This window comes from Nycticebus coucang, chromosome 10, assembly GCF_027406575.1.
Source record: "Nycticebus coucang isolate mNycCou1 chromosome 10, mNycCou1.pri, whole genome shotgun sequence".
In the NCBI taxonomy this organism is placed as follows: Eukaryota; Metazoa; Chordata; class Mammalia; order Primates; family Lorisidae; genus Nycticebus; species Nycticebus coucang.
Window position 1 is genome coordinate 61,783,959 of NC_069789.1, and position 23,827 is coordinate 61,807,785.

A 23,827-nucleotide genomic window follows, 5' to 3' on the forward strand; every position below is an offset into this window, starting at 1 on the left:
CACTCAAACTTCCCACTTTCCAAGGGTGCCAGGCCTCTGCCCCACCCTCTTGTGTCTTTCCGGACAGTCTGGCTCCTTTTCACCAGTCCTGACCCACTTGGTTACGTAAATTATTCCAAAAGGATCCCCAAACGTGCCCCTCGAAGCAGAGGCCGCCCAGCTCCGAAAAGTACCGCCAGCCGAGAGCTGGGCCGGGGCCCTGCCTCGCCCTCTATTCCCTCCTCCTACGACGGGTCCCGCTGTAGCCCCGCCTTCCGTCGTAGCCCCGCCTCCCCGCCGCGCTAAAGGCGCGCGGCGGCCCCCTGCCAAAACCCGGAGACGCGGATTCTGCGCTCCTGCTGCCCCTCCCAGGCCGCTGTCCGGACGAGCCGGTCCAGGCTTGTCGGCAGGAAGCGTGACGCAGCACCTGGAAGGGGGAGCCAGCCCCGAGCGGGAGCGGACGCGGGCCCAGGTCTGCGCGGGTGAGCGTGCCGGGGGCTCCGGCAGCGCCGGCCTTCTTGCCGTCCCCCCCTTCCCTCGGGACGCGGGTGCTAGGCCGTGGCGGCATGACAGTCCCTCCGTGTCGTGCCCCCTCCCATCTTTGCAGTCTCCTCCCTTTTCCCTCCATCCAGTCTCCCGCTGCCAGCTGGAACCCTGCGCCCCGCCCGCCGCTTCTCGGGGCAGTGCAGTGACGTGCGGGCGCCTCAGGGTGTGGGGCCGCCTGGCAACGCCCGAGGGGAGGATCTGGACAGAGCGCGGGATCTGGGGCGGGAGCGGGCGCTGGCGATGGCGAAAGATGGTGGCAGCGCCGCCTGCCCTGGCCGAGCCGGTTCCGTTTCGCCATTTGGAGACTTCCGGTTCCAAGCTTTTCCCAGCTCACAAAGCCATCCCTACCCCACCCACCTTCTGCTTACATTTTCGGAGGCTTAGGATAGTAATTCTAGACCTTCAGTTGCATTTTTGTTTGGAATTTTTAGGACACTGCAATCTGGGAATTTATCTCAATTATTAGTATATTTGATATATTTTTGATCTAAAGAGGTGTGGCTATGGTTGAGAGCTTGTGCTCTACAGCCAGAGGATGTAGGCTCTAACAAGTACTTAGTTGTGTGATCTGGGACATATCATTGACTAGATGGCTCCTTTATTTGTGAAATGTGAAAAATAAGTATGTTTGTGTTAAGGCATAATATGTATATTATGTATAATGTACCATGTAATATACATATAATGCATATCGTAAAGATACATATAATACAGCATAATGGAAATAGGTCTCACTATATATAAGGAGGTAACTTTTTCTTTTCTTTTTTTTTTTTTTTTGTCGAGACAGAGTCTCACTTTACCGCCCTCCGTAGAGTGCCATGACATCACAGGACTCACACAGCAACCTCCAACTCCTGGGCTTACGCGATTCTCTTGCCTCAGCCTCCTGAGCAGTTGGGAGTACAGGCGCCCACCACAATGCCCAGCTATTTTTTTGTTGTAATTTGGCCGGGGCTGGGTTTGAACCTGCCACCCTCGGTATATGGGGCCAGCGCCCTACTCACTGAGCCACAGGCGCCACCCCGGGAGGTAATTTACTTTACCTGATGTAAAGATCAGGTAAAACACTAAACACTGGCCGCCCCTGTAGCTCACTGGGTAGGGTGCCCGCCAAGTACACTGAGGCTGTCAGGTTCCAACCCGGCCCGGGCTAGCTAAACATCAATGACAACTGCAACAAGAAAAATAGTCGGGGGTTGTGACGGGCGCCTATAGTCCCAGCTACTTGAGAGGCTGAGGTTGCTGTGAACTGTGACGCCATGGCACTCTACTTGAGGGGGCAACATAGTGCGACTCTGTCTCCAAAAATAATAATAATAATACTAAAGAAAAAATAAAAGAATGGTTATTCAAAATATCCAGGAAATGTAAAAAAAAAAAATAAACACTAAACACTGGCACACAATCAGCACTAAGTATTATATAAAAATAGTGCTTTTCTCTGTAGTTTGTGGTTTTAATTTTAGTAGAACTTCTGTGAAGTTTATTTCGCAAGGTAAACATATAGAGGTAGTCAACATAAGGAATTAGGCCTACTGCACGGATACATACATGTGATACATGTCCAGTCTATAAAAATTAGGTCAACTTAAGGAGGGGATCAACTATGGAGGCTCTACTGTATTTCGTTTTTTTGAAATAAAGTCTCTCTCTTTTTTTTATAGAGGCAGAGTTTCACTTTGTTGCCCTCGGTAGAGTGCCATGGTATCACAGCTCACAGCAACCTCCAGCTCTTGGGCTTAGGCGATTCTCTTGCCTCAGCCTCCCAAGTAGCTGGGACTATAGATGCCCGCCACAATGCCCGGCTATTTTTTTGTTGCAGTTTGGCTGGGGCCTGGTTCGAACCTGCCACCCTTGGTATATGGGGCCAGCACCCTACTCACTGCACCACAGGCACAGCCCTAAGATCTTGTTTTTTGCTGCCCAGAGGGGAGTACAGTGGCACTGTTATAGCTCACCGCAACCTCCAACTCCTAGGCTCAAACAATCTTTCTTGTTCAGTCTTCCCAGTAGCAGAGACTACAGGCACTCACCACCATGCTTGGCTAATTTTTGAAAAATTTGTTGTGAAGTTCCAGCCTGGTCTGGTACTCCTTGTCTCAAACAATCCTCCTGTTTAGGCCTCCAGCAGCAGCTGTGATTTATAGGCATGAGCCACCGTGCCTGGCCTGATTTTGAAGATTCTAATTATGAAGTATGCTATTTTCTTTACTTATGAAAATGAAATAGAAGGATTTGTCCCAGAATTTCTATAATATCTGATACTTCAAAATTCAAGTAATCAGCCACCAGAAATAGACCATGTCAACAGAGCTGTGTGGAGCTGTGTGCAATGTTTCACTACTCCTAACCATAAGGAAAAGACTCTATCTTTTCAACAGAGGAAATTGGTGAATGGAAGAAAAGCGTGATGTAAATAGTATAATGATGTCTTCATTGTTCCTTTGAGGCAAAGCCCTGGGGCAAAGGCTAACTGGAGGATAATATGTGGTACTTTCTGTGTGAATCTTATTAAGGGCAAAATAAATCTTACTATATTATTTTCTCAACAGAATATTGAAGGATGTTTGTTCCAAGATCTCTGAAAATCAAGAGGAATGCTAATGAAGATGGCAAAAGTTGTGTAGCTAAGAAAATGAAACCAGAAGCAGAAGATCTTCAGTTGGACAAAGACAGAGATGTTCCAGTTGATCCTTTAGTTAGAAAAGAAGCTACAACACCAGACAGGCACACTGGTGAGTCTTGCCCCTTTCCCAGTCCAGCTGGCCAGTTGGCTGAGGTTTGTTCAGTAGGACTTGAGCAATGTGCAAAGGACAGCCATCCTTCTGAAGAGCCTGTTAAGTCATTTTCCAAAACACAGCGCTGGGCAGAACCTGGAGAACCTGTCTGTGTTGTCTGTGGTCGATATGGAGAATATATCTGTGATAAGACTGATGAAGATGTGTGCAGCCTGGAGTGTAAAGCAAAACATCTTCTACAAGTTAAGGAAAAGGACGAGAAATTAAAAGTTAGCGATCCACAGAAAGCTGATTTGGAACCAGAGTCTCCACTGAATGCTTTCTATGTCTACAAAGAACACCCCTTTATTTTGAACCTTCAAGAGAACCAGATTGAAAATCTTAAGCAGCAGCTGGGAATTTTAGTTCAAGGGCAAGAAGTCACGAGGCCAATCATTGACTTTGAACATTGTGGTTTCCCTGAGGCCTTAAATCACAACTTAAAGAAATCAGGTTATGAAGTGCCAACCCCTATCCAAATGCAGATGATTCCTGTGGGACTTCTGGGAAGAGATATTCTGGCTAGTGCAGATACTGGTTCAGGAAAAACAGCTGCTTTTCTCCTTCCTGTTATCATCCGAGCTTTATTTGAAGTAAGTTACACAATTCACATATATCATTCTCAGAAACAAATGAGGTGTTTATCAAGTTCCATCCTTAACTATATTAAGATTGCAAGCTGATACTGAATGTTTGGAACTTTAGTCACTAGTGCTCCTAATGACTTTCTTGTTTCTGGTAGTTTGTATGCAAAACATAATTTTAGGGAATTTTTCTTCTTTTTTATTTATTTTTTTATTTTTTAGGGAATTTTTCTTCTATTATGTTGAACCAAAGATTTCTTTATTGAGGGCCTAAAAATATGTTTTCTTACTAAATATTTTTTAAAACAGACTTTTTTTTTTTTTGAGACAGAGTCTCACTATATTGCCCTTGGTAGAGTGCTGTGGCGTCATAGCTCACAGCAACCTCAAACTCTTGGGCTTAAGCCATTCTCTTGCCTCCAGCCTCCCAGGTAGCTGGGACTACCGGCACCTTCTACAATGCCCAGCTATTTTTGTTGTTGTTGTTGTAGTTGTCTTGTTTAGCGGGCCCTGGGCTGGGCTTGAACCTGCCAGTGGGTGGTTGGTGTCCTATCCACTGAGCTATAGGCACCATCCTAAGACAGACTTTTGAAAGAAACTTTTGATTTGGGGAGAAAGATTATGCCAACCAGATGAACTGCAATTTATATGTCAGTTCTGCCTCCTTGGATTTTATATTTTGAAAAAGTTGATTTAGACCAAAGTTGGAACACAATATCATAGGATTTCAAAAAATACCCTTAAATGTGACCCATAGTTCATCTTTTTTTTTTTTCTTCTTTCTTTTTTTTTTTGTAGAGACAGAGTCTCACTGTACTGCCCTTGGGTAGAGTGCCGTGGCATCACACGGCTCACAGCAACCTCTAACTCTCGGGCTTAAGCGATTCTCTTGCCTCAGCCTCCCAAGCAGCTGGGACTACAGGCGCCTGCCACAACGCCCGGCTATTTTTCTGTTGCAGTTTGGCCGGGGCCAGGCTTGAACCCGCCACCCTCGGCATATGGAGCCGGCGCCCTACTCACTGAGCCACAGGCGCCGCCCTTTTTTTTTTTTTTTTTTTTATAGAGACAGAGTCTCACTTTATCACCCATGGTAGAGTGCCATGGCATCACACAGCTCACAGCAACCTCCAGCTCCTGGGCTTAGGCAATTCTCTTGCCTTAGCCTCCCCAGTAGCTGGGACTACAGGCGCCCGCCACAATGCCCGGCTATTTTACTGGTGCGGTTTTGGCCGGGGATGGGTTTGAACTCACCACCCTCGGTATATGGGACCGGCGCCCTGCTCACTGAGCCACAGGTGCCACCCCCATACTTCATCTTAATACTGTCTTACTTGTTATAGTGTTTACAGCATTTTCATAATAAGTAGCTTAACAAGCATTTTGGGTAATGACTGTTTGCCAAGTAGTATGGTAAGCTTGTGAGATATGAAGTATGGCAAGGAGGGAAACGAGTACAAAATTGTGGACAAAGAGAGAAGAGATAAAGGAGATAAATTTGGAACTAGAGAGTCGTAGAAGATAATGTGAGGAAAAAAATAAAAGAAAGCACTAGATGTTCAAAATGTAGGTCAGACACACTGCTGGAGGACCAAAATAGAGCTATAAGGCAAGAAATAGGATATGGATATATCTATAAGTTCTTTAGGGGAAAAAAAAGAAGCTAATCTACAAGAGAGCCGAGAGGGAAAAGTCAAGGGTTGAATGCTAATCTTTGACCAGATCATCATGGTGACCAAGATTTTTTCTCCAGGGGAAGATGGCTTGAGATTGCAGGGTCCAATTAACTAAGAGCAAACCCTCGGTTTTCTCACCTTGGTTACTGTGGCCCAATTTTAATCTTTCATAGTACTGTGTCTGTGTTATATAAGAAATAGCTTTAATTTTTAGAGGAAAAAATCTGCAGCAAACAGAAGGCAGGAGGGCTCATATATCCAGTTGGGCTTATGGGAACACTTTAAAGGGCAGTGTTCTTGGAATCACTGTGAAGATTGAGTTCAGATCAGCAGGAATTAATTGCTGGTGTTTTTAGACTTGTTTTTCATGTTGTTGCAGAGCAGAACTCCATCTGCACTCATTCTTACACCAACAAGAGAGTTAGCCATTCAGATAGAGAGACAAGCCAAGGAACTGATGAGTGGCCTCCCACGCATGAAAACGGTGCTTCTAGTAGGGGGCTTACCCTTACCCCCACAGCTTTACCGTTTGCAACAACATGTTAAGGTAAGCACATACAATGCCTTTGAAAAGTTTTGTAAGCAGTGTACTATTGCGGTCCCCCCCTCCCCCCCCTTGAGGAACTTACAAGTGTAATTTTAGGTAGCTTTAAATCCTTAGTGGATAAGCCTTAATTTTTTTTAAAGCATTTGTTTTATATAATAAGGGCAAGAAACACAGTTAATTGAGTGCCTCTTATATGCCAAATACTGTTGGATGTTCTCATGAGTGTTATCTCATTGAAGCATCACATTTACTTCTAGGGGAGGTTGGTACATCCCATCTTTCATGGTTGAGAAGTTGAAGCTCAGAAAGATGGGATTCATCTAAGGATCTGGAGCCAATAAATAATAATTGCCAAAACTGAAACCATAATTTACCTGACTCTCCTCCTTCCTTAGTGATGCCCTTATGTGTAGTCTGCACTTTCTGATATATAAAAGTATGTAAAAGCAATGTGGTCTGGTTCTAGCTTGGGAATCTGGTAGCTATTTGATCATAGATAAGTTCTTTTAGTTTCATGAGCCTCAGTTTTCTTGAGTTTGAATAGGTGGTGAAGACACCTGCCTTTTAAAGTCAAAAAAAAAAAAAAAAAAAAAAATTTTTTTTTTTTTTTTTTTTTTTTGAGACAGTCTCACTATGTCACCCTCAGTAGAGTGCAGTGCCATCACAGCTCACAGTAACCGTAAACTCCTGGACTTAAGCAATTCTCTTGCTTCAGCCTCCCAAGTAGCTGGGACTACAGGCACCCACCACAATGCTTTTGTTGTTGTTGTTTAGCGGGCCCTGGTCATGTTCATACCCACCAGCCCTGGAGCACATGGCCAGTGCCCTAACCACTGAGCTACAGACACCGAGCCTAAAGTCAAAATGTTTAATGAAAGGTTTGGCACACATACTGACCAAATCAAAGTGTACTGCAGCCTCGGTACAGGAGCAGATCCTGGAGGCCCTTTGGTTTTCTCAGCATTAACTGTTTAGTCTTTGCAGTGGTAGGAGGTCCTGGAGTCCTGGGGCAGGAGCTGGGTACACAGGGAGCTGGAGAAGGGCAGTCAGGGGCAGGGGCAGCAGTTATCTACCAGCTGAGATGCACACTAAAGAAAATACAAGTATAGTCTAGTGAGGGGAAGGAAAGAACGGGGAAAGGACAGCAGGAAGGAGAGAGGATGATTAGTGGGATCTCACCTGTTGTGCACAAGGTGAAGGTGTTCAGCATGCCCCCTAGATGAAGGGCTCAACTACAACTTGAACTTTACCTTAGAAGTGAAAGCAGTGTAACCTAACGATTTGTAGTCATATCAAAATTTAAAAATAAAATTAAATAAATTAATAAATAAAGATACCAGCTGGGATGAAGCTAGTATGGTATTTGACAACTTCTTTTTTTTTTTTTTAATTTTTTTTTCTTTCTTTTTTTTTTTTTTTTTTTGTGGTTTTTTTGGCCGGGGCTGGGTTTGAACCCACCACCTCTGGCATGTGGGACTGGCGCCCTACTCCTTGAGCCACAGGCGCCACCCGGTATTTGACAACTTCTATGGGTGATTATCAGCCTTTCTTACAGGAATCTCATACTGAAGGTGGCAATGGCTGGGTGTGGTGCTCACGCCTATAATCCTAGCACTCTGGGAGGCCAAGGTGGGTGGATTGCTTGAACTCATGAGTTCGAGACCAGCTTCAGCAAAAAGAGACCCCCATCTCTATTAAAAAATAAAAAAGCTGAAGCAAGAGGATTGCTTGAGCCTGAGTTGGAGGTTGCTGTAAGCTATGACACTACGGCACTCTACCCAGGGCAACAGCTTGAGACTCTGTCTCAAAAATAAATAAATAAATAAATAAATAAAATAAGGTAAGATAGCAAGTACTGTACAAAGAACTTTTTTTTCTTCCAGTCCTTTTGGAAGTAAGTTGCTGACTTGAACCCTATCCCCATTTACTTCAGAGTGTGATTTCTGCAAAAAAAGACTTTAACCACAGCATAATTATAGAATCAGAAAGTTGGCACTTTTTTTTTTTTTTTTTTTTTTGAGGCAGAGTCTCACTCTTTCATCCAGGTAAAGTGCTGTGTTGTCAATAGCTCACAGCAACCTCAAACTCTTGGGCCAAGTGATCCTTTTGCCTCAGCCTCCTGAGTAGCTGGGGACTATAGGCACCCGCCACACCCCTGGTTAGTTCTATTTGTAGTAGAGATGGCATCTCCCTCTTGCTCAGGCTGGTCTCGAACTTCTGAGCTCGGGCAGTCCACTGGTCTTGGCCTCCCAGAGTGTTAGGATTACAGGCATGAGCCACCTTGCCAGGTCAACACTGACCTTGATACATTAGCATACATCAGAAATTAACATCATTGATATTGCCTACCCTTCAGACTCTGTTCATATTTTTTTTTTTTTTTTTTTTTTTTGTAGAGACAGAGTCTCACTTTATGGCCCTCGGTAGAGTGCCGTGGCATCACACAGCTCACAGCAACCTCCAACTTCTGGGCTTAAGTGATTCTCTTGCCTCAGCCTCCCGAGTAGCTGGGACTACAGGCGCCCGCCACAACGCCCGGCTATTTTTTTTGTTGCAGTTCGGCCGGGGCCGGGTTTGAACCCGCCACCCTTGGTATATGGGGCCGGGGCCTTACCGACTGAGCCACAGGCGCCGCCCTCTGTTCATATTTTTACAATTGTCCCATCATTTATTTTTATAGCACAAGGAATCCAGTTCAAAATCTTAAATTGCATTTAGATGTCATGTTTCTATCGTTTCTTTTAATTTGGAGCAGTTCCTTAGTCTTTCCTTTTTTATAATCTTGGCATTTTTAAGGTTTGCAAATCACTAACTTTGAGGAACATCCATCAGTTAGATTTAAACTGTTTATCCTTGACAGGAATACCACAGAGGGGGTGCTTTGTTCTTTTCATTGCTTCTTATTAGGTAGCACATGATTCCAATTTGTCCTTTTCCTGCTATTATTATCTGTAAAGCAACTATAAAGTTTTTTTTTCCCATTTATATTTAGTAAATATTGGGAGTGGGGAGTAGTTGATGTGCTTTGAAATGTAAGTTTCTCATTCTTCACTAAGCTTTCGATATATTCATTTATTTATATTAATTTGGTCTTATGATTTCTTATTTAAAGGGTTATAATTTGTTATTAGCATTATTATTATTATTTTTTTTTTTTGTAGAGACAGAGTTTCACTTTATTGCCCTCCGGTAGCGTGCCGTGGCGTCACACGGCTCACAGCAACCTCCAACTCCTGGGCTTAGGCGATTCTCCTGCCTCAGCCTCCCGAGCAGCAGCATTATTTGTTTTAATACTCCAGTTGCTCCCACCTTGACTAGTGGAAGCATCTTCAGGTTGCTTTTGTGTCTTTTGATTCTATCCCTGTCATTTTTGAGTATGTCCTCCCTTTCTACTTAAAGATGTTATATGCTTACCTTGTTCTTCCCCTGCCTCAGCCCTGGAATCATGCCTTTCTGCAAGCTGGAGAACAATACTTAGAAACCGAGACCAGGGCTTTGTGTGTGCTTGTTGCTACTGGGCTATCACTGCTTCTAAGACCTCTCATGGATATAGTTTAGGAATATATCTAAGTGTGTGTTTTTCCATCTATTACTTATTGGAGACCATAAGACTATAAGTTCCTTTTCATACTTCTAATTCACATTCAACACAGCAGGATTCATTTGAGGTTTCTTGTTTCCACATTCATAACTCTGGCAGGGAGACACCTGCCACTCATTTTCCTTTATGTATAATTTATTTAATCCTCCTATATGTTATCGGTCTCCCACCATCACCACCATCCCCTCCCACAGTGAGGCCTTCCTCATTAGATGTCTTCCCCTCTTCTCCCCCTCAGAGGAAGCCCCTCTTCACCGTGCAGCCACACACACCCCACCTTGTGCTGGTGTGCCAGCCTGCACTCTTCACAGGCACCCTCTGAGAAAGAAACTAAAACTTCTGTCTGCTCAGCAAAGCTCTCTTTCAAGAGCAAGTGCAAAATAAAAAGCTTTTCAAATAAAGAAAACTGAGAGAGTTACTAACAATAAACCATCTACAAGACCTTTGAAACTGAGATATTCCACAGATAAAGAAGATGATTCCAGAAAGGAATATGTGGGATGGAGGGAACAGTGGGGTGTAAAGAAAATAGGATGTGGTAAATCTCAACAAACACTGACTGAATGAAATAGTATTAATAATGAACAATCTGTGTGTTCTAAAATAAAATAGTCAAATACTGGTCAACAGTAGTATGTAAGCATAGGAGATGTGATTGTTAAAGTATTTTTCTTTGATTGTTCAAGAAAAAGGCAAAAATGTTAAATAACTTTAGACTTTATTAAGTTATATATGTTGTTAAAATTAAGGGAAAACACTAAAGGAATGAAAAAAGTTTAAAACTTCCAAACTAGCAGTAAGGGAAAAAAGGATATAGAATATTTTGAAATCAATTCAAAATAATTAAAATTGATTTAAATGTTTGTGGTGGGCAGTGCCTGTGGTTCAGTGGGTAGGGCGCTGGCCCCATATACTGAGGGTGGCTGGTTCAAACCTGGCCCCGGCCAAACTGCAACAACAACAACAAAAAATGTTTGTGGTATTTCTTAAGTACCTGAGCAAAACCCTACAGATCTATAGATTTGGATCCTACAATGCTCAGGTTTTATCATCAGTGATTACCAGCCTGCTGGTGTGTGTTTGAAGAGTAGAATACAATGAATTTGTTAGATCATTTGTAATTCTACTATACCTTATGCCAGGTCTGTCTCATTTAATCCTTACAATAAGGTGCACAACATTACATGCTATAGCCAGGATTCCCACCAAAGTTTGTTTGACTAAAGAGCACCCTGACTTTCTTTAATTTTTTTTTTTTTGTGACAGAGTCTCGCTATGTTGTCCTTGGTTGAATGCTGTGGTGTCACAGCTCACAGCAACCTCAAACTTTTGGGCTTCAGTGATTCTCCTGCCTTAGCCTTCTAAGCAGCTGGGACTACAGGTGCCTGCCACAGTGCCCAGCTATTTTTTTCTTGTAATTGTCATTGTTTAGCAGGCCTGGGCTGGGCTGGAACCCTGCAGCCCTAAAACCACTGAGCCAAGAGCACCCTGACTTTTAGCCCCTACTTCAACTAGTACATTATAAAACTGTGAAGACACTGACTGGGCAAGGTGGCTCATACCTGTAATCCTAGCACTCTGTGAGGCCGAGGCAGATGGATTACTTCAGCTCAGGAGTTCCAGACCAGCCTGAGCAAGAGTGAGACCCTGTCTCTACTAAAAATAGAAAAACCAGATGGGATTAGTGGCAGGTACCTGTAGTCCCAGCTACTTGGGAGGCTGAGGCAAGTGGATTACTCAAGCCCAAAAATTTGAGGTTGCTATGAGCTACGATGATGCCGTGACAGAGTAAGACTCCATCTCAAAAAAACAAAACAAAAAAACTGTTAAGAGGCTCGGTGCCTGTAGCACAGTGGTTACATTGCCAGCCATACACTGAGGCTGGCAGGTTCGAACCCAACCCGGGCCAGCTAAACAACAATGACAACTGCCACATCAAATAGCCGGGCATTGTGGTGGGCACCTGTAGTCCCAGCTACTTGGGAGGCTGAGGCAAGAGAATTGCTTAAGCCCAAGAGTTTGAGGTTGCTATGAGCTGTGATGCCATACCACTCTACCAAGGGTGACGTAATGTGACTCTGTCTCAAAAAAACAAAACAGAACTGTTAAGAGCCTTGAGCAACCTTAGAAATCATTTTGCCCAATCTCTTATTTAATAATGAAATAGGCTTGGCATGGTGGCTCATGCCTGTTAACACGTTAAGAGGTCGAAGTGGGAAGATTGCTTGAGGTCAGGAATTCAAGACAACATAGTGAGACTCCATCTCTATAAAAAAATTTAACAATTAGCTGGACATAGTATTGTGTGCCTATAGTTCCAGCTATTTGGGAGGCTGATGAAGGAGGATTGCTTGAGCCCAGAAGTTTGAGGTTGCAGTAAGCTATGGTCATGCCATTACACTCCAGCCTAGGCAACAGAGTAAGACCCTTTCTCTAAAAAATGAAAAATGTTTTTTAAAAGCCCAGAGATGTTATGGAATTTGTACTTGTTTGCAGGGCCAAATAACAATCAATCTGCTTGTAAAGCCTTTCTTGGTCTCAAGCCCCAGCCTCTACCATTTTCCTCTCCCTAACGACATAGAAACCTCACCAGCCTCCAGCCTTGGGAATTTTATAGATGCTTTTCCCTCTGCCTAGACCACTTCTCACCTTGCTCACTCCCACTAATCCTTTATGTTTGACCTTATGTGTTAGGGAGCCTGCATAGATCCCTCCATTTGTGGCATTCTGAGTACTTACCTCATGAGTACTTACCATGTTTTATTTTTTCCTTTAGGAGTTTCATGAGCAAAGAGTCTCTATCAGGCTTATTCATCATTGAATTCCAAGTGCTTAACACGTTGGCACATAATAGCCTCTCAATAAATATAAAATGAGTTAAAGAGTGAATATTACCTAATTTTTAAATTTGCTTTTTCTCTTTTATTCAGGTTATCATAGCGACCCCTGGGCGACTTCTGGATATAATAAAACAGAGCTGTGTAGAACTTGGTGGTGTAAAAACTGTAGTAGTAGATGAAGTAAGTAGTGATGTTCAAAAACTGTTAGTCACCTCGTTTTATGTAATTTATGAAAAGTATCATTTTATGTTTCATTGTATATTCAGGACATTTTTTCTCACAAAAGAAAACACATTCAGAGACTTTTGAAAAATTGCAGTAGTGGCTCTTCAGCTTATTCCTGTGTATTACCACAGCCAAAGTAAGAAGTAGTACACTAAAATCAAACCAGAACCATCTTTTCCTATTTGATAGGAAACCCAAATTCAACAGGTGCTCTCTTTTCAGCGATAAGTTTCTTAACATTTGGCATTTGCTGTCATTTGTCTAATCCATGGAATCCAAGGAATCTACAGCAAATAATTATTAACAGGAATTTTGGAAGTAACTTATAGTGCTTAGTTGGATGGCCTTTTTTTATTTCTCTTTTTTTCTTTATGGACATAAGCATCTGCAGTTCTCATTTTTTTTGTGGTTTTTGGCGGGGGCTGGGTTTGAACCCGCCACCGCTGGCATATGGGACCGGCGCCCTACTCCTTGAGCCATAGGCGCCGCCCTGCAGTTCTCATTTTTAATGTTACACATATGATATAAGCATTTTTGTACCTTTGGCCTGCTTAGTAAGATGTAGCAAAAGTAAGATTACTCAAGGATATTCTACCATGCAAAGAAGAACATGAACCCAGACATGTCAGTCCACCCTGGGTATGGGCCATTCCTGCTTGCAGGGCACATGTGTCTTTCCACATGACCCACCACCAGTGACTGAGCAGGGTCCTGGTGTTACCCAGCATGTTTGTCCACCTTTTGTGGGCCCCAGTGGGATCCTGGAGGATGTGAGAGAACACATAGCCAGTATCTGAAAGACCCGGGTTTGAATATTTATTCCATTCCCTGTGAGGTTGTCCGAAAATCATTTAATTTTCCAGTTTTGGTGAGGGTGAAGAAAGACTGTGAAAATATCTCATAGACTGAAAAGTCCTGTAGAAATGTAAAATAATATTATTCAGGCCTATAAAAAGTACTGCTGAATCAGCATTTTCTTGGCACAGATGTTTTGTGGAATTGATTAATTGCATCTGATTATCATGAGACTTACTGCCACCCTTAACATATGCCTGGGCTTCCTTTTGCTGATGATCCCATGTTCTTAAGTTCTCTCCATCTGTGAACCTGAGAAATAATTCTTTTTTTTTTTTTTTTTTTGCAGTTTTTGGCTGGGGCTGGGTATGAACCTGCTACCTCCAGCATATGGGGCCAGCGCCCTACTCCTTGAGCCACAGGTGCCGCCCTGAGAAACAATTCTTATATAGAATTTAAAGTTAGTTTTCTTTCATCTTCACTTCTGTTTTTGGCATTTTCATTTTCTTCAATTAATAAGGCTTTATAATGCACTTCAGTGCTGTGCTCACTGTTGTGGTATAAAAGGAGTATTCAGCACACAGGTGTCAAGTGCTTAATTTGTACAGCCACTGTCCCAGCTCCTTACTTTTAAAGAATATGATTTCCATGTGGTTGAGAGGGGAAATGAGCTGGTAAACATGACCAGTAATGTGCTGAAACTGAAGTCAGTGCAGTAGTGCTCTTTAGGTATGAATTGGCCAACGCTGGATAAGTTTGGGGTGGCATCACAGAGAAGCTTTGAGTACCATTCAAACCTACCAGGTGCTGAAATCTTATTGGAGAGAAGAGACACATACACATGAAATAAAGGCAAGGATTTACCGTACATACTGAGGTACAAAAATACTGAACTGTATGACGTAGGCCAATGGTTGACACATGCTTTCTGTAAAGACCCAGATAGTAAAATAGTTTATAGACTTTGGGGGCCATGTGGTCTCTGTTGCAACTACTTGATATGTACACAGTATGAAAATGAATGTGTCCCAGCTTGGCGCCTATAGCTAAGCAGCTAGGGTGCCAGCCACATACACCAGAGCTAGCGGGTTCAAATCCAGCCTGGGCCTGCCAAACAGTCAACTACAACCAAAAAATAGCTGGGTGTTGTGGCAGGCACCTGTAGTCCCAGCTACTTGAGAGGCTGAGGCAAGAGAATTGCATAAGCCCAAGAGTTGGAGGTTGCTGTGAGCTGTAACGCCACAGCACTCTGCCAAAGGCGACATAATGAGACTCTGTCTCAAAAAAGAAAAAAAAAAAAAAAAAGTGGGCGGCGCCTGTGGCTCAAGGAGTGGGGCGCCGGTCCCGTATGCCAGAGGTGGTGGGTTCAAACCCAGCCTCAGCCAAAAACCAAAAAAAAAAAAAAAAGTGAATGTGTTTGGGTTCCCATAAAGCTTTATTTATAAAAATAAATAAATGAATTTGTCCCCAGAGCTATTATTTGCCAACCACCTGATACAAACTGTTAGTAAAATAATTGGACTATATATGGTATGGTTATTGCTCAGGACAAAAAAAGGAGAAATGAAAGAGTAACTGGATTGCACTATAAAAAAATGACCTCTAGGGCGGCGTCTGTGGCTCAGTCGGTAAGGTGCCGGCCCCATATACCGAGGGTGGCGGGTTCAAACCCGGCCCCGGCCAAATTGCAACCAAAAAATAGCCAGGTGTTGTGGCGGGCGCCTGTAGTCCCAGCAACTCGGGAGGCTGAGGCAAGAGAATCGCTTAAGCCCAGGAGTTGGAGGTTGCTGTGAGCTGTGTGAGGCCACGGCACTCTACCGAGGGCCATAAAGTGAGACTCTGTCTCTACAAAAAAAAAAAAAAATGACCTCTAAAGGTATTGGCCTCAAAAGATGGGAAAAGCTTTAGAAAACAAAAGGATGGATCAGATATTCCAAGTGAAGAGACTGACAATAAACAGAGTTAGAAGTCCAAGTGTCTGTGTGGAGGAGGCAAAGAAAAGAGCACTCACTTGAAGAATTCTTCCTGAGAAATAACAGGAGGTAAAGTCGGGTAGTTTGCGTGGAGCCAGATTATAGAGGGCCTAGAAGGGAAGGCAGAGGAATTTGGATTTGATGTTGGAGACAGAGGCTTTCTAAATTATTGAGTGAGACATAATATGTTGAAAGTGGTGGTTTAGGAAGGTTAGTCTGCTGAGTACAGGAGAAATTAGAGAAGAGAGTTTGTGGGACAGCAGCCAACAGTCCAGACAAGGGTGAGGAGTCAGAGACAGGGTGGGGGCAGTAGGAGTCAGGAGTGCATCTGAGAGTCACTGAAGGAACCATTCTTGAGTCTTCTGATGACCGAATATGAGAGAGGAAGGAAAAGGCAGTGACAGAGTGACTCCCTAAGTTATGGTCCTCAAGTTTAGAAAAGGGTGAGTGGGTAAACGCTGGGTCTCAGTAGTAATATTTGAGTTTGGCTTTAGACCTGTTGAATTTCTTGTGAATGAAGAACTAAGGGGAAGTATTCTATAGAAATAAGGAATATGCGTTGGAGTCCATGAGACACAGTAGTTTCTCTCAGGGAGGAAGGTTGGGGAGAAATGGGCAGAAGAGAAAGACAAGGATTGGGGCCGAGGACTGACTTTGGGAGTTTGAAGATGAGTCAGTAAACAGAGAGGTAGTCTGAGAGACCAGAGAGGAACTAAGAATGAATAATATCCCTGAAAAAGGAAGAAGTTCCTGTCACAAGAGGAGGGTAAGGACTCAGATCATTCATTGAATTAGAAAACTCTGCTCTGTCACTTTTCTGTCTCTCCTGTCACACCTGTCCTTTGGTTCAGAATCCTCTCCCACCCTATGTGCCTTCTTTTTTGTCTTTAAGTATCCATGACTCTGAAATCTTTATCACCAGGACAGGGTTTTTTGTTTGTTTGTTTGTTTTTGAGATAGTCTCACTTTGTCACCCTTGGTAGAGTTCCATGGTGTCACAGCTCACAGTAACCTCAAACTCCTGAGCTCAAGTGAGTGTCTTGCCTCAGCCTCCCAAGTAGCTGGGACTACAGGCACCTGCCACAACGCCCAGGTATTTTTAGAGATGGGGGTCTTGCTCTTGCTCAGGCTGGTCTCAAACCTGTGAGTTCAGGCAGTCCACCCACCTCAGCCTCCCAGAGTGCTAGGATTACAGGCTTGAGCCACTGTGCCTGGCCCCCAAGACAGGTTTTAGGTCTTCTTTCCTCTGCTCTGTTGAACTGTGCACAGATGGCTAATTGCTGTCGTGTTTCCTGCAGTGTCCAGTAATCAAGCACAGTGTTTGCCCAGGTTTCCCTAATGATAAGAATCACCTGGCGTGTTCAGCTAATGCAGTAAAGACCAAATCTCTCTCACTTGGATCTTTTGGTTCAGTAGGTCTGAGTTGGAGCCCAGGAATCTTTAAAAACTCATTCCAGGTGATCTTATCTTTAGAGAGGTTTGGTACACACTGACTAGTAAGTTGTCTGATATAAAGTAAGGTGCTTGTTCTGTGCCTTCAATTAACATGTTCATTTATTTATGAAATACATATTCAGGGCTTTTTATGTGCCAGACACTATTGTTGGTTTTGAGGAGATGGTAGAAAGTGAGACATCAGAGTGGGTTGTATGGAGCTGTGACAGACCTGCACAAGGTCATATGGCAGTGGCAACCAGGGGGCTACCTTGGAGTCAGGGCAAGGCTTTCTGGAAAGGTGACTTTTATGCTGATACCTGAATGAGAAGGAGCCAGATGTAAAGATCATGTGTTTCAGACAAAGCTGGCCAGTCCACATGGGCTAACGTGAGAGTGAGCATGGGGTGTTTGAGAACAGGAAGAAGGTTGGTGTGGAAGGATCCTGGAGAGTGAAGAGAAGGTGGTAGGAGATGAAGTCAGAGAAGTGGACGAGGACTTTTAGGCCATGATCTGAATTTGGATTTTATCCTAAGCGTGTTGGGAAACCATTGGAGGGTTTAATCAGAGAATTACGAAGACTAGGTTTATATTTTAGAATAATCTGGTTGCTTGAGCAACATGGGTTGTGGGGTGAAGGTAACAGGAATGGGAGCACTCTGAACAGCCTGAGCCCAAAAGCGTGACCAGCTTTGCCAAGTGTCATTGGTGTTGTCTGGGTTGTTAATTGATGTGATGTAGAGTAATGAAGACGAGATGAAATGGGGGGCTTCTGATGGTGCCCTTTCCTGGAGTGGGTTTAGCAGGCAGGAAATATAAGACATATTTTACATTTGAACATGTTGTCTTTGAGGGGTCTGTTAGATCAGGTGGCGATGTTAAGTCAAGAGTTAGTCTCTACCACTTGAATTCAGGGAAGCCGTTGTGACAGTGATAAGATTTGGGGAATCTCTGATCACGTATGGTATTCAGAGCCATGGAGCTTGTTGATCTTATCTGGGGAGAGAGTATAGATGGGGAGGAGAGGGCCTGGGATACAGCCCACGGCTCTGTCCAGCATACAGAGATTGCGAGAAGGGAAGGGGCTCCTAGGAACAGAAGCCAGTGAGAGAGCAGGAGAATCGCCAGAGGAGGAAAGAAGGGCATGAAGAGGCGGTGGTCAGTTACATCAAGTGCTGTAATGTAAGTGTAGAATATTGCATGTGTATGAATATTAAGTTTTGGGTGACCTATCTGTTTCTCTGTTAGACTATAAATTCTTTGAAGGTAGGGTCTTTTCATGTGTCTTGACCACTTGCACACAGAATTTCAAGTTCATTTGCAATGCATGTTCTAGAACCAAATTGCCAAGTCCTGGCCCTACCAGTTAATAACTACGTAATATAAGGCTGGGCACGGGGGCTCACGCCTATAATCTTAGCACTCTGGGAGGCCAAGGTGGATGGATAGCTTGAGCTCACAAGTTTGAGGCAGCCTAAGCAAAAAGCAAGACCCCCGTCTCTACTAAAAATAGAAAAACTGAGGCAAAAGGATAGCTTGAGTCCAAGAGTTGGAGGTTGCTGTGAGCTATGACGCCATAGCACTCTACCTAGGACAATAGCTTGAGACTCTGTCTCAAAAAACAACAAAGAAAAGTTATGTAATATGGCTCAGTTTCCTCAGCTGTAAAACTGGAATTCTAGTAGTATCAGCCTCACAGGATTATCTTGGAGACATGTGCAGCACCTAGAAAGGTGCTAGGTACATAGTAAACACTTCATGCACGTGGGCTTCGAGCCACAGTTAGCCACTCAGTGGGGAATGAGAGATGCTTAGCCTTGAGATCCTCAAGTGAAGTTTTGGTAGTAGAGATGGAAGGCAGATTGTAGGTTAAAGAAGTCATGACTAGTGAAGAAACTATAGGCAACACTAAAAACAAACATTTCCAGAAAAGTTTGGCAAAGTTTGTTTTTTTTTTTTTTGTAGAGACAGGGTCTCACTGTACCACCCTCGGGTAGAGTGCCGTGGCGTCACACGGCTCACAGCAACCTCTAACTCTTGGGCTTCCGCGATTCTCTTGCCTCAGCCTCCCGAGCAGCTGGGACTACAGGCGCCCGCCACAATGCCCGGCTATTTTTCTGTTGCAGTTTGGCCGGGGCTGGGTCCGAACCTGCCACCCGCGGCATATGGGGCCGGCGCCCTACTCACTGAGCCACAGGCGCCGCCCGGCAAAGTTTGTTTTATGATTGGGGAATACCTATGAGTATGTTTACCTCTTTATTCTTAACTCCTGCTCTATCTGGGTTTACCTCTCACTTTTACATTTTCAGAGTAACTTTATTATTTATTTATTTATTGAGACAGAGTATCACTTTGTCTCCCTCTGTAGAATGCTGTAGCATCATAGCTCACAGCAACCTCAAACTCTTGGGCTCAAGCGATTCTCTTGCCTCACCCTCCCTAGTAGCTGGGAGTATAGGCACCTGCCACAGTGACCAGCTGGTTTTTTTTTTTTTGTTTGTTTGTTTGTTTGTTCTGTTTAGCAGGCCTGGGCAGGGTTCTAACCCACCATCCCTGGTGCATGTGGCCAGTGCCCTAATCATTGAGCTGCGGGCACCCAGCCCAGAGTAACTTTATTTTAATTGTAATTGGTTGTAATATTTGAAGTACCTTATGTTTATTTCTAAGAGTTTTTAAAAAGTATACAGACAGTCTCCGAGTTACAAACATCCTACTGACATACAACTTGCACTTACAAACAGAGGTTATTACAAATAAAATAAATGTACCTGTTGCTAACTTACATATAAATTCAACTTAAAAACAAACCTATCTCATTTGTAACCCAGGGACAGTCTTTTTATTTTTCATATTTTAATATGCTAGCATTCTTCTAAGGTAGGTAAGGAAATAGATTTATAAGTAGAAAACTGAAGTGTAGAAAGACTAAGATTTTCCCAATATCTAATTTTTTTTTTTTGGCCGGGGCTGGGTTTGAACCCATCACCTCCGGCATATGGGACCGGCGCCCTACTCCTTGAGCCACAGGCACCGCCCCCCAATATCTAATTTTTAAAAATACAGTTTAGATGGGGACTTGTACTATATAAATGTTGTATTTGTGCACATTTAAATGAAGCAAAAGTTTTGTGAAATAGTAATTATTACCCTTGGTACATGTGATTTTTTCTATTTGGATATTTTCTATTGTATTCTGTCCCATTTTCTGATTTTTTAAAAATGCTATTGATGGCCCACTTTGTATTTTATTTTATTTTACTCTATTCTATTCTATTCTATTCTATTCTAACAGAGCCTCAAGCTGTCCCCTTGGGTAGAGTGCTGTGGCATCACAGCTCACAGCAACCTCAAACTCCTGGGCTCAAGCGATTCTCCTGCCTTTGCCTCCCAAGTAGCTGGGACTACAGGCACCTCCACATGCCCAGCTATTTTTTGGTTGCAGCCATCATTGTCGTTTGGCAGGCCAGGCTGGATTCGAACCCTCCAGCTCAGGTGTATGTGGCTGGCACCTTAGCCGCTTGAGCCACAGGTGCCGAGCTGCACTTTGTATTTTATTTTATTTTATTTTATTTTTTGCACTTTGTATTTTAAATAACAATTGTATTTCATGCACATGAAAGGCAGATTGGAAAATGGAGGGGACCATCAATATTTCTACCACCTTAAAAACAACCATAGTTAGTGAATTTCTTTCTTTTTTTTTTTTTTGAAACAGACTCTCACTTTGTCACCCTGGGAGGAGTGCTGTCGCATCACAGCTCACAGGCACCTCAAATTCTTGGGCTTAAGTGATCCTCTTGCCTCAGCCTCCCGAGTAGCTGGGCTTATAGGCGCCCGCCACAACACCCAGCTATTTTTAGAGATAGTGTCTCACTCTTGCTCAGGCTGGTCTCAAACCTGTGAGCTCAGGTAATCCACCTGCCTTGGCCTCCCTGAATGCTAGGATTACAGGTGTGAGCCACTGTGCCTGACCACAGTTAGTGTATTTCTTTTCAGATTTTTTTCTCCTGTGCTTGTTTGTAAGAGGCCTTCAGAGTTTAATCTGTGTACATTAAGAACCTTTAAAGGTTTTAAGTAGGAGTGTATTATAATCAGACTCCTGGTTAGTGAAGGGGAGGGTTCCAGCCAGGACAGTGGCTAGAGCAGCAGTTCTCAACCTGTGGGTCGCGATTCTTGGTAACATTGAAAATACATCCTGCATATCAGATATTTACATTACGATTCATAATAGTAGCAAAATTACAATTATGAAGTAGCAAAGAAAATAATTTTATGGTTGGCGGTCACTACAACATGAGGAACTGTATTAAAGGGTCGTGGCATTAGGAGGTGTTAGGAATGTTGAGAACCACTGGGCTAGAAGGATAAGGAGGAGGGAGATTGAAAGTAAAGGAGGTAACACTTGGATTATGGGATAATAGGTGAATTTAGTTCTTTTTTTTTTTTTTTTTAGGATTTACATTTTAATTCTCAGTCATGTTTTCATATTAGAATCATTTGGAAAATATTTTTAACATAGTGATGCCGGTGATTTGACCCCAGACATTCTGACGTTGAAGTTTTTGCATGGACTTTGTTGTACACACTTTTTAACCCTTTCTCCTCCACCCCTGGGATAATATAACGTACAGTAATAGGGAATGTTGAGAACCACTTGAGTATAGGAAATGTCTAACGGTGCTGGGCAATTCAGATTCGTATGCCTGGAGAGCTAATAAGTCAGTTGAGGAGTTGAGTCATCAATTGATATGGCTGGCAGAAATGGTTTTTGATAAATTCTGACTGAAGCCACCTTCTCTGCTTTTTAAAACACTTTACCTAGCACAAAGAACATAATTTCACCTGTTCTCACTGATGCTAAAAAAAGAACCACCTGACGCTGTGTATCTGGTCCCAGCGGGTGCCATTAGTACCAACGGCCAAACTAGAATTGTCTTTTTCCCCATTCCTTGTCACTCCAGTGCATAACCTGGCATTACTGACCAATCCTGTAGGGTCGGGCTTCTGAATATCTCTTGATGATTCTCCTCCTCTCTGTCACCATGGTGCTCCCCCAGGTCAGAGCACTTGCTTCCTTCTGGTCACCCCATGCTCAGTGGCCCTGCACACCATTCCATGCGTCTTCCATCCTTCACTGAGAGGTGTCTTTAAAAACTCATACATATGTCGCTGAAGGGCATTGAGTTGGTTGATTTTGGCAGGTGCCTATAGGCCCAGCTACTTGGGAGGCTGAGGCAAGAAGATTGCTCAAGCCCAAGAGTTTGAGGCTGCTGTAGGTGAATTTAGTTCTTTATACTTGGTTGTGTTTACCAAGTTTTCTACAGTGAGTATATTCTGTTATTTTTTAAAAAAGATATCTTAAATTCAAGTTGAGGGGGACGAGGGAGGGGGAGAAAGGGATGAGACTGGTGTGCTCCTACTTAATGGGCACAATGTAGGGGTATATGGCACACCCTTTGCATCAGGACAAGAGGGACTCTATCTAACAAATGCAAATATTGTAACCTGAAATTAAAATATATATGTGTGTGTGTGTATATATAATTTATATACATATATATATGAGATATATATATATCATAAAGAGAGACAAAGACTGCCTTTGAATTTGACACTCACGGTGCTTTCTACCTGAAAGAGTAGTGCCAGTGAAGTGAAGGTGGAGGCTAGTAGATTGAATGGTGAGTAGGAGGCAAAAAGTGAAGGAATGGAGACAGCAGGTCTAGACTACTCTGAGAGAAAGCTTGTGTGAGAAGAGAAATTGAAGGAATTTCTTCCTAAAGGCCTGCATTTTCTCTGAGCCAGGAGAAGCAAGGCCATCTACTGAGATGAATAGGGCTTGGCGAGGTTGTTGAGAGAAGTCAGACTCATTTTCCAGATAAACTGTGTGTGCCTTGTTCTCTGTGTCCCATAAGTAATTGAAACAGTGGCTGATACTTAGGTTGTAGGCATTGTCCTAAATGTAGTCTATTTTATACTTTATTTCATTAATCCTCATGACAGTCCTTTGTGGTAGGTACTATTATTATTCTCATTTATAAAGGGTAAAAGTAAGGCTTAAAGCTAATTAACTCACTTAAGGCTGTAGGTCAAGCCAGGATCAAATCCAATCTGTCATGATTATTTCAGATTTTTTTTAAATGTCATAGAATGAATAATATTAAAATGAATGTTCAAACTTTAAATGAAAATACATTAGTGGGTACTTAAAAATATAATACGTTACTATATTAAAATAATTAAATAACTTATTTCCCCAATTATACATACTTGGATTGTATTTGAAAATCAAGACAGCCTTAATCTTTTATTTTTTTAAGCAGCACTTACACCAACAATACAGAGCATATACAGAAATGAAAACCCCTGTTTTAGTCGATTCCTGCTGCAAAATAAAATATCCTAGATTGGGTAATTTATAAACAACAGAGATTGATTTCTCACAGCTCTGAAGGCTGATTGAGGAGCCAGCAGATTCAGGATCTGGGATTGCTCTGTGCTTCAAAGATGGTGCTCTCTCATTTCATCTCCACCCAGCAGAAGGGGAGGGCAGCTCCCTTCAACTTCCTTTGTAAGGGCACTAATCCTGTTCACAAAGGAGGTGCTCTCATGACTTAATCACCTCCTAAAGGCTCTGTGTCTTAATTCCATCACATTTTGGGTTAGGTCTCAACATGTGAATTTAGGGGAGATACCTGCATTCAGACACAGAAGCCCCCAACATTAACTGTTTTATTTAATATTTTATTATAAATATAGTATATGCTCACGGTAAATAAAATCAAACTCTGCAAAAAGCTAAAATATGAAAAGTGAAACTGTGCCTCCAACTGCCCTCTAGCCTTTTCCC

The 23,827-nt window shown here is 43.0% G+C and overlaps 1 protein-coding gene across 4 annotated transcripts in view; it reads left to right on the forward strand.

Moving 5' to 3' along the window:
• Positions 1-320: 320 nt before the first annotated feature.
• Positions 321-23,827, forward strand: part of DDX59 (DEAD-box helicase 59) — a 32,133-nt gene continuing 8,626 nt past the window's right edge. For 2 of the 4 annotated variants that reach the window (XM_053607255.1, XM_053607259.1), the window contains exons 1-4: positions 323-461; positions 3,081-3,898; positions 5,942-6,109; positions 12,641-12,730. In XM_053607255.1, the coding sequence (XP_053463230.1) occupies positions 3,092-3,898; positions 5,942-6,109; positions 12,641-12,730 (1,065 nt within the window). In that variant the 5' untranslated portion in view covers positions 323-461; positions 3,081-3,091. Of the gene's footprint in view, positions 462-3,080; positions 3,899-5,941; positions 6,110-12,640; positions 12,731-23,827 lie in introns of all 4 variants that reach the window. The other 2 variants (XM_053607256.1, XM_053607257.1) reach the window with 2 other exon arrangements.